The 11,279-nt window shown below is 47.8% G+C and overlaps 1 protein-coding gene across 2 annotated transcripts in view; it reads left to right on the top strand.

The window, feature by feature from the left end:
• Positions 1–11,279, top strand: part of TMEM255A (transmembrane protein 255A) — a 52,068-nt gene that overhangs the window by 16,349 nt on the left and 24,440 nt on the right. The window contains exons 3-7 of one of the 2 annotated variants that reach the window (XM_025431215.3): positions 230–292; positions 2,520–2,609; positions 7,709–7,777; positions 9,063–9,134; positions 9,555–9,643. In XM_025431215.3, the coding sequence (XP_025287000.1) occupies positions 230–292; positions 2,520–2,609; positions 7,709–7,777; positions 9,063–9,134; positions 9,555–9,643 (383 nt within the window). The remainder of the gene's footprint in view (positions 1–229; positions 293–2,519; positions 2,610–7,708; positions 7,778–9,062; positions 9,135–9,554; positions 9,644–11,279) is intronic. The other variant, XM_025431216.3, reaches the window with a different exon arrangement.

Raw genomic sequence — 11,279 nt, 5'->3', positions numbered from 1 at the left:
TATGAGTTTCTTTTTAAGTCTGACTCATTTCTGCAAGGAAAAATTGACAAATGGTGGGAGAAATACTTTTATTGAACAGGTCATAGCTGTGTAACAACTGCATGTGGCTTTAGCATCTGTACCCCCAGGTCTTTTTTCTTGTCCTGAATCGTATATCCAGGAGCTGGAATGATTGCATAGTCAGGCTGATCACCTTCCCACATTCTATGTTTGCCATGTTGTTTTGCAGCTCGGCTTTGGATCATTCCTTGGAATCATCGGATCAAACCTCGTTGAAAACAAACGGCAGATGGTAAGTTTGCATCACTATAGAATCACACTCTTCCTCTGACAGAGCTCAGTATTTATATGGATAAGTAACACACTTCTTAAGGTTTCCCAGATCAGAGCCATAAAAGAAACTGCTCCTTTGCCTTTTCTCCTCGGGCTCTAGGGAACTTGTTCTGAAGTGAACCTGTGGTATGGGACTTGTTCCCATCTTGCCTGATGCTCCCTCAGCACCCTAGTTAGTGTCCTTAAGTCAAAGGGATAGAATATTCTGGATCTTGCCCTTTGCTTTCCTCCTCCCTCTCTGAGGTGTAACCTTTGGGGGAAGTTTTTGCAGAGGGTTCCTGCCTTTTAGGATATTACAAACTAAGAGACTTCGATTAAGAGAACAAATACGCTTGGGGCCCGCAGAAGACAAAATAAAATGATGAGACCAACCTAAAGCATTTCCATTACCCAGAGTTCAAAGCTAAGTGTGTTGTAAGTTTCGAAGGAAGAATGAGCGTATAACCCGAGGTAAAACTTAGAAAGTTCTGTGTCCTAATGGGGGTCCCACGAGGGCAAGCTGCTGGATTTCCTGGTACCTACAGAATTGCAAGCACATTGCAGCTTTAGAGGCTTGTAAATCAAGATGCCTGGTGAGTGGTCAGATGGTGGACTGATTAGTCTCCCCTAGTACAAGCCTCTGTGGCATCTAGACTTTGATAATGGGGCCTATTTAACAGCAAGTTTAATCAGATAATGTAATAGCTCCAGGGACAGAGAACTCTAACCATATGTTCTCCCCCAGCAATGTGGGGAATCACCCTCAGGGGAGCTCTCAGAGTTCTCTTCTTCCATTTCACCTGGACTCCCTGCCTCCCCTGCCAGTTGTGTTTGCACTTTGGGCTTACATTATTCAAAATAACGGGGGAGTTTTGATTGTAGAGCTGATCATAGCATAGCTAATAATGCCAATTTCATGACATCGTTCATCCATTATTTACCAATTCTCTGTAGTGCTGTGAAGTGAGATTTATGGGGAGAGGCTTCTGAACAACTCTTGAAGGAGAGAAATATTTCCTCCTAGCCTGCTGAAGGAGAACCTTAGGGTGGCCTTGAATTGGATTTGATTTGGCCCTGGAGAGCAGCTTGATGCCATGCTCTTTCCCCCTCTTTACCCCAGACATCTCAAGGAACAAAAGGACTGATTCTGTCTAGTTCTGAGAGTAGACCCTGGGGCAGATGGTGGGCTTGCTTAGGCAGCACCTGCCCCTGCCCCTGCCCCTGTGAGCACCTTCCCCCACACCGGCTTGTAGCATCACCTTTGTAATGGAAGACAAATTATGAGGAAAATGTATTATTCAACATGACCAGAGTATAGGGCAGTCTGGTTCAAGCAAACATTTTTCTGACTTAAAATTTTTTGTATGTGCTACACATCGCTGATCAGTTCAAGAGGCTTCCACGGCCTTGTGAAATGTCTTTGATATTTAAATCTTAATAGGGTGAATGTTCTTTCTGCAACCATGCAGAAGGCCACGTAAGGTTGTGTGGGGCCTCCAAATCATCCCTGTCTTCATCACTGCCCACTGTGAGGGACTGAGAACAACACTGGACTGGGAGATGGTGGGCACCAGGCTCTTCTGTAGACTGGATGGTGACCCTGGGCACACCAACTTCCCCTCTTTGAGCCTCCACTCCCACAATAAATAAAGTAGGGGGTTGGGCTACATGATATCAAAGGTCCAACATCTTTCTGAGAATGGAGGAGCCACACAAGTCAAATTCCTTCACCGACCGTATGCTCGTTATCAGCAAGCCTCCCCTGGATTTGGTGCTCACAGACTCACTGAGTGAATTTCTTGGCTTGCCCTGAAAATGGAAAAAAATGCCTTCAGTGGCCTCTTCCCTGCCTCCCCCAGCTCCCACTCATCCTGCAAGATTTAAAAAATTTTTAAAAAGATTTTTATTTATTTACCCATGAGACACACACACACACACAGAGGCAGAGACACGCTCCATGCAGGGAGCCCGACTTGGGACTCGATCCCGGGTCTCCAGGATCAGGCCCTGGGCTGAAGGCGGTGCTAAACCGCTGAGCCACCCAGGGCTGCCCTCATCCTGCATGGTTGAAAAAAAGCACCCCGTTGAGTGGCAGGCCAGAGTTGGGCTTTGGTGAGCATTCTCTTGGGGATCATCTAGTCTCCGGGAGCAGCAAGAGTGGAAGGCTAACACTTTTGTTCTGTCCCCCTCACCTCTCACCCCTGCAGCTGGTGGCCTCTATCGTCTTTATCAGCTTTGGTGTGATTGCAGCCTTTTGTTGTGCCATAGTCGACGGGGTCTTTGCTGCCAGACACATTGTGAGTACTTTCAGCCCTGGATTAAAGTGAATGTGCAACACAGCAAGGTTTCATTGAGTGTGTGCCAGGATGTGTGCTAAGCGCTGCAATGGGGACAGAAGAGGGAGAAAACAGGATCCCTGTCTCAAGCTGCTGATAGTCAAGGATACCGCTGGACACACAGTCATCTAGAGATGCCTGCTGGTGTAAACTCTTAAGTGTCAAAGTGCTTTATCTTGGACTCCAGTGGCCAGGGCAGGCTTCCCGGTGGTGGCAAGCACTGAGCCTTTGACATCTGAGTGAGATTTGGAAAGGCAGAGGCAAGGGCACTGGGGCCAGGGGAACGGAAGTGACGTTGAAAGCGAGGAGGTAGGGAGGAGCAGGAAAGTGGATGAGTTCTGGGAGCCTTGGGAGTTTCAACAGCAACAAGAACAGACCATGAGGACGGAGTCACCTTTTCTCAGATTCCTGAACTTTTCTGTCCCTATAACAGGAGTTGGCGTTTAGTGATGTCATTGGGATCCAGAGAAAACCCTAATGCTAGAAACTTCCACTCAGAGCCCAGTCCTGGAGTTTAGGTGCCAAATCCGCAAAGCTGCACCTTGAGAAAGGCCATTTTACTCCTGAAACCCAAACTTGTGCTCTGCTCTGAGAAAGCCTAGGATTCCGGGCATTCCCATGTGGCTCTCTATGGGAGCCCTTGCCCTTCTTTTAGCACTTTTCCATTTCATACTATTCCAGACAATTCTGCTAGGGCTGACTTCTCCATTAGGCACAATAGGCATAGTGCCTATGACCCATAGGACTTTCAGGGTTTCATAAAAACAGTATCATTTCCTTTCAGATGAGTAGAAAAGTGATGAGCTTTTAGGTCAAGGAAAAGTTTTTCGCGTATAAATATATTTGTCTTTAGATCAATGCAGTCATTGAATATAATTAAGATAAAGAAAATATAATTTTCATTTTTTTTTAATTCAGAGAGAGACCCACAAAAACAAAAGTGCCTAGGTCCCAGGGAGGTCATAACATAGCCCTAATCTGGCCCACAAATCAAAATCCAAAGTGAGCCACTGCAACTTACTGGGCCCCTACAATAAACACAAGTACTCCTTTTATTCGTACTGAATCAGCAAGGAAAATGAAAACATCTCATGAGCTAACTGGAAATGTTTTGTTTTCCAAAACAGTTGATTTGGAGCAAAATTGTATCATCAGAATCTTCTGCGGATCAATGACATTGGCTAATAGTGCAAGTCATCCTGAGGGAATGGCATGAGTATGATTGGATCTGCAGAAGGAGGATCTGCATCATCATTATTTCAATTCCAGCTACCTCTTGGACCCCCCTCTCGGGCATAAGAGTCAGTCCCTCATTTGCCATGAGAAGAACTCATGTGGTCAGTGCTGCCCCACCAGAAGTCTCTGACTTGGTGTCTCTGGAGATCATTTCTGGGCAGGGGGCAGAGTCAGGGGAGGGAGAGAGAGGCTCTTTGCCCAATTTTCTTTTCAGGGCCAAGAATTTAAATGTAGGCCCCGATGTCAGAGCCATCCCTTCTGATTTTAGCCGAGACCAGCCATCTCCTTCATCTTTTTCTTCTTAAAAAGGCCAATGACACATCGGGAATTTGTGACATCCATAAGCCTACCACTCTAGCATAGCAAATCTGAGCATTTCTGCATATTACCCTCCGAGTACACACCTATTTGTGTAGTGTGGTTACGGCCAATCATTGCATGCGTGCTATTTTGTATTCAACAGGAGCCATCTTAATAACAATAATGCCTTGTTTTTATGTAGCGCATTTAGCTTTTCAGTGTGCCTTCCCATCTATTATCTCTATCGAGGTCCCCAGCAATCCTGTGAGATATGTAGGGCAGGCATTATAATCCCCATTTGACAAGGAGTATTCACTCTGAGGCAGTCTCCATGGTAACAGAGGCCTAGTGGCCAAGAAGCCTGCAGTAGATTTTGATGGCATCATGAGCTAAAATGGCTTCCTCCTTTGCCCTCCTCCTCCCACTCCTAATGTGTATTTTTTTAAAAAACAGCTTCATTGAGATGTAGTTCACATCCCATAAAATTCGCCCACTTAAAGTGAACAATTCAGCGGGTTTTGGTATCTTCACTGTTACATGCAAACCATCACCACATCAATTTTAGATTTTCATCATCCCCCAAAAGAAACCCCATATTCTGGACTCTCACCTCCCTATACCCCATTCTCCTCAGCCCTAAGCAACCACTAGGCTACTTTTCTTTCTCTACAGATTTCCCTGTATTAATTAACATTTCACATTAACTGAATCATATAACATTATTGTCTTCTGCGACCTGACTTCTTTTCTCAAGGTTCATCCATGCTGTAACATGTAACAGCACTTAATTTCTTTTTATGGCCTGAATATTCCATCATATGGATAGACCAGATTTTGGTTGTCCATTCACCGGGTGATGGACATTTGGCTTGTTTTCAACTTGTGGCTTTTATTAATAATGCTGCTGTGAACATTCATGTATCGTGTGGCCGCATGTTTTCATTTTCCTGGGGTGTATACCTAGAAGTGGAATTGCTGGGTCATAGGGTAACTACGTTTACGCTTTTTTTTAATGTTTACCCTTTTTGAGGACCTACCAGACACTTTTCCAAAATAGGCGCACCATTTTGCATTCCCACCAGAAGTGTATGTATAAGAGTTCCAATTTCAGCACATCCTCTCCAATTCTTATTATTTTACTTTTTAATTCTAGCCATCCGAGTGAGAACGAAGTGGTACCTCATCGTGGTTTTGATTCGAATTTCCTTGATACTCCTCATGTCTTTGATCACTGGCCTAAGCCAGAGGCAATGGGGAAAAATCCAGTTATATTTACTGGGAGTGTCCTGTAATGATCACCTACCTGTCTCTGCCTCCAGACCCTTTGTACTCCCTACAGTTAGTGGCCTGCAGTAGAGCATTTGATTCAAGGACTTAGAGTCACGCTGGATGAATCTTTAAGAAAAACCTTTCTGCTTACCCTGTGCCTATCCTATGACATCTGCCAGTCCTCACTAACACCCAGAGCGTTTTGAGGAAGAAGGCTTTATTAAGGTATGGCCATCTCTGTTGGCCTGTCTAATGAAAGGCATTTTGGGGCCCTAGCACCACTTTGGTGAGCTAAAGCCAGCCTTTTCTCTTTCTCTTGTTCTTTTTTATAAATAATATATATATATATATATATATATATATATATATATATATATATATTTTAAGTTTTTCTTTTACGTAATCTCCATATCCAACATGGGGGCTTGAACTCACAACCCTGAGATCAAGAGTCTCACGCTCTACCTGCTGAGCCATCCAGGTGCCCCTAAAGCCAGGCTTTTCTGTTGTTGGAGCTCTTCTGAACCATCTTGCCCTGTCCTTTGGCCTGGGGTCATGTGTGCTTCCTCTTAAGACCTACCCTTCTTACACATCCCTCCAAATGTGTCTCACTCCTTCTCTCTCTTGTCTCTTCTTCCCTTCCCTTGCCCTTCCACTAACGTGGCCACCAGCCAGCTGGGAAAGTCACTTTACCTTCCTGTGTCACCGTTGCCTCCTCCTCAGCTGGATGGCACAGTACCCTGCCTCCCAAGCCTAGTCTGCGGCCCGTATGAGATAATGGGTGGCAACTGCCCTAAGGGGGCTGGGCACAGAGTACATGCTTGCCATAAAGCAGTTTTCATTTCCAACTCTTTGCTCCAGAGTTGGTCTCCCTTCCAGATTAAAAAGGTTGCCGAACGGAGCTGAGTGACTTTTTCCCACCTCCCAACTGCCAGGGCTTAGGGCTTGTTCCTCCCTGGGGGTCTCAATGCAGAATAGCAGCCAGAGGCAGCACACGGGCAGCCCCCACGTGTGAACATGTCTGTCTTTGTTTGGGCCGTTGGAGGCTGATTGCTTTTTGCAGAAGCGGGAGCTTGGGAGGGCTACAAGCAGCACATCAAGCCTCCCCTTCCACAGGACAGTGAGGGCCTCTGCTAGTCCCCAAACACGGAAAATAAACCCTGCTGTGAACGAACACATTCCTTTCCTGCCAGACTCCAGCCTCGGCCAACAGGGCAATGTACTTTCAGAGCATCGTACAGACAGGAGGTTCACGTAGGAGCAGCTGATGGAAAGTCCTCGGTCCTTGACAGGGCTACAGGCTGGGAGACTGGAGGCACTCAGGTGCCAGGAACGGGAGATGTTAAATCATGGGTGGGGAACGGCAGCCACTGGGATTATTGCAAATGGTGAGAAAAGTGGAGGCAGGAGGAAGGGGGCTTTGGCCGCAGACTGCTTGTCCCATCCTCACCTGCTTTTGGCCTCACCTGCTTTTGAGCCCTTACCACTCAAGGGATGTTTGGCATCACCCCAAAAGGGAACAACATCCCCTGACTGCAAGTGTCTGGGCAGCCCTGGATTGTGTCTGTTCTACCCTAAACCCCATGCCTGAGAGCTCCCTCACCAGGAAGTTGCCAAGCCAGGAGGGTAAGTCAACTGTCCTTGAACTCCATGTTAGTTTTCTGTGTTTTAGCAGTATTTTTGGAGTTCATGGTCCTTATCTAATCTGTGTAGCTGAGTGAAAAATAGTTCAGCTGAGTTAAAATCTACAACAGGCTCAGTCGCTGTTCATCCCCCTGGGGCTGGCTTCCTGAGCTCTTTCTTCTGGAAAAGCTGTGCAGTGACAGAAGGGAGCACATGTCAGCCAGCCCAAGTCCTGTCCTCAGGTGATAACGAGACCTCCTTCTGGGACTATGTTGCAAGAGTTCTGCATCTTGTTCCCTGGGGCCTCTTGGGAGGAAGATGAAGACTAGAAATGAAAGCAGAGAGGAAATGTCAAGAAGCCCATTTCTCAATTTCCTAATTTCTCATTAACCAAGTGGCCCAGTAGAAAGCAGTTGTGAGGACATTTGTATCTAATCCTCAGATTCTCAGGCTCCATAGATGGGCAGTTTTCAGAAATTAACCCAACCCACAGCCTGCTCATGTGTGCGTGTGCACATGTGTGTGTGCGTGTGTCCATGTGTGTGTTTTCAAATCTTTTATTACCCATCAGAGTACTTGCTGCTTTGTTTTCCAAAACCCAAACTCCTTTGGTTTGCTGTTTCCCTTTCCAGGATCTGAAACCTCTCTATGCTAACCGGTGCCACTACGTCCCCAAGACATCCCAGAAGGAAGCTGAGGAGGTGAGCTGGGTGAGGCTGTGTGCCTTACCTTTTGGGAAAGTCTTCTGTTCTGCCTGAAACCCCCTTTCTTTTACTCCTTTTCATGGGCCTAAGGCTTGCTGCTAGGTGTCTGGAGTTGATTTGTTCAGTGGGTCAGAGCACAAGTGCTAATGAGGCCATGGTCATAGGTTGGAGCCTCATGAGACCTAATCAGATTTACTTTGCTCTGTGGCCACAGGCTGCCCCTCTGACCCCAGCAGGCAGCCTCGCAGTATGTGGTTTCAATCCCAAGGGGGACAGATGAGCACAGAGGCCACAGGGCAGGCCCCTCCTCCAGCCCTGCAGATGATGGTTTCGTTGCCTGGACTCGGTGCCCAGCTGGAAGAAAAGCAGGAACCCCAGCAAAGCACTGGGCTTGGACTAGGGAGGCGGAGCCTGGGTCTCCCCGCACCTCCCCCCCCCCCCCCCCCCCCCCCCCCCCCCCGCCCACAAGAGGAACAAGAGGAGTCAGGAAGCCACATGAGGGTAATTGAGAAACCTGGTCCACTTTAAGGCTCTGGGGAGGCCTGTACTGTCGGCCTGGCCCCTCTCATGATGACCCCAATAGGCCAGGCTGCGGAAGCATGACAATTTGTCTCTCTCGCCCCACACAGCTGTCTTTGCGTTCTGTGCCACCTCACACGCAACTACAGGCAGTGGGCAATGAGGTGAAGCATGGCTCTGGGTCATTTTCAGAAAGCAACTCAACCCACCGTCTGCACCCCAACCCAGAGACCCCTTGAATATGAAACTACCATTTGACATAAAATACAATGAGAATGGTGCCCCTGGAGTTCGGCAAAGTGATGGCCCTGCTCCCAAGGCACCAGGGCGGATACTTCTATTATGACTCTGCCTGTCACCTGCCCCCCCCCTTCCCCTCGATCGCAAATTTACTGTTTTTCTAATTATACTCGGGTCTGAAAGGAGGAGTAGAAAGGTGCGTGTGCCAACAGCTTATCAGAAAGATAGTGCCCGTTTGCTATGAATTGTCTATAACACAGTGAAACACATTCACAAGCACTTCATTGCATCCACATGGGGAAGAAAGTCTGGAAAAGTTCTTAAACGCAAAAGACAGGTAAATGGAAAAATCGATGGTCTCAATTGTTTGCAAACTTGAGATGTGTAAAATGTCATTGCTGTTCTCTTGATTTCGTGGTGATCGCTTTCTTGTGTTAACTTGGTGACTGTAAAAATATTAATAATGACTTCCATAGGTTCACTTGTAACCCTGGTCCCCCTAACCCTATTTTTCCTATAAAAGGTCATAAGTTCCTCAACCAAAAATTCTCCTTCCGCGAGGGTTATGAGGAACCTTACCCAGGCAGCTAGAGAGGTACTATCGTACTTCAGAGTGCATGTGACGGCCCCTCTGTCTTCCTCCCCCTCTGATTCCCCCCCCACCCCCTGAGTCCCCTCCCCCACCTGTCCTCCTGTCCTCCTTTCCTGCTGTCATTCGTTCTTCCGTCTGTCCTCCATCCATCCTTCTGCCTCTGCATCCCCGCCCTTCAGGGATGGGGCACCGAGGGCTGTGGCCGAGGCTGGACGGACCCCGGCTCCACGGTACCTCGTCTCAGGCACAAGTTCAGCCAGCCCAGGGCCTGGCCCCATCCCTCTCCCGCCTTGCTGTGTTCATCGGACAGCCATCCTTACCGTCCTCACCGTCTCCATCAGTCACGAACTCATATTTCCAGTCCCAGAGGGTCCTGCCTCCCATCCACTGCCAGCCCATCTCCTCACTGTTCTGTGCCCTCAGGTGAACTGCCCTCACCTCAGCCCTGGATTCTGCACGCCTCGCATCCGGGGCAACACCTGCTTCTGCTGTGACCTCTACAACTGTGGCAAGTACGTGCCGAGCACCCAGGCTCTGACCCCTCAGTGGGCACCGGGAGGGCGGAGCGCGAGGGCACACGGTAGGGATCAGAGAAATGCAAGACATTGGTCTGTCAACAGATTTCAGCTAATAAGCATGACATGCTTTCTCTGTGCCAGGCGCCGTGCTAAGTAAGTGCTTGGGGATATTGGATCTCCTTGACTTCATACCTCTGATGTACGTAGGGTTATCTCCATTTCACAGATGTTGAGAATGAGGCTCAGAGGAAACAGACACTTGGCCCAAGGTCACACGGAACTTGAAATGGTAGAGGTAGGGTCCAAACCCAGTTTGATCTAAGGCCAAGTTCAACAACACTCAACAAATAGTTGCTGAGCACTTCTTCTGGGCCTGGCCCTGTTCTGGACACTGCTGCCACCAGCAAACAAAATAAGTCTTTGGCCTCATGAAGCTTATATTTTATTAGGGAAAACAGTCGATAGCACATGAATATATAATATGCCAAGTGTTGATCAGAGGTCTGAGGAAAAAATGAGCCAGGACTTGTAGATAGATAGTGACAAGGTGAGGAATGTGCACGCTATGTGAGACAGTAGCCAGGGAAGGTCTGTTTGAGGAGGTAACATTTGTGCAGAGACCTGAACGAAGCCAGAAGGCAACCCAAGTAGATACCTGGGGAAAGAGTGTTTCAAGCAGTGGGAAGAGCAAGTACAAAGGCCCTGAGGCAGGAGCAGGGTTGGTGCTGGTCGTGTCAAAACCACTCTGGCTCTCTGCCTTCTAATTGCAAAAACATCACTTATTCTTTCTTTTAAAACATATTTAGGTGGTAGGAATATAGAGTCTACCGCTGAGGAGCTCACAGACTAGTAGGCAAGACAGACATGTGAATAATTGATTACATATGACAGAGAGTGAGAAGTACAGTGGGGATCAATGGATATACTGGGCACCCCGGCGACCCAAGTGACTGAAGGTCAGAGTTGCTGGGGGAACAGTGTCAAGGAGGAAGTGATGTGGGAGGTGAAATTTAAAGGGTAAATAGGAAAAAAATAAAAAATAAAAATAAATAAAGGGTAAATAGGGATTTAGGAAACAAACCAAAAGGGAGGTAGAGGTGGGAAGGGTATTCCCAGCAGTTGTGAGGTGGAGGCAGTTCTACAGGGGGTAGGAGGCGAGGGCTGAGCTGTAGTCAGAGGCCAGATCATGGCAGGCTCACAGGCCACAGGAATGACTTTGTACTTGACCCTGTAAGCAATTTGGATTTGACCCCATAAGCCACTGAATTGTATAGCATGGAAGATGAGGGCACTGAGAGCCTGGAGAAGGAACGGGGAAGAGAGGAAGTTGTTGGCAGAGTGGGCCTGGATGGAACTCGATCCAGAGGGGTCCTCACTCCCACCCCTTACTCTTGGTATTGGGGGGCCCTTTCTCTGGTTTGAGGATCAAGATCCACCAGACTGGAGGCAGGGAGGAGAGGTGGGGGGACTCTCACCAGCCCTTTACCTTCTTCCCTAGCTCCAGCCTCATTTCGTTAAAAGGTTTGGCGGCGGTGGAAGAGAAACTTAAAGCCTCAAATGAGGTTTGGGGATGATCTGGGAGGTTCAATTATTCATGTTGTAATAATAACTAACACTTGTAAAGGACTTC

The sequence above is a fragment of the Canis lupus genome, chromosome X (genome assembly GCF_003254725.2).
Source record: "Canis lupus dingo isolate Sandy chromosome X, ASM325472v2, whole genome shotgun sequence".
Lineage (NCBI taxonomy): Eukaryota > Metazoa > Chordata > Mammalia > Carnivora > Canidae > Canis > Canis lupus.
This window is presented reverse-complemented; position numbering and strand designations above follow the sequence as displayed.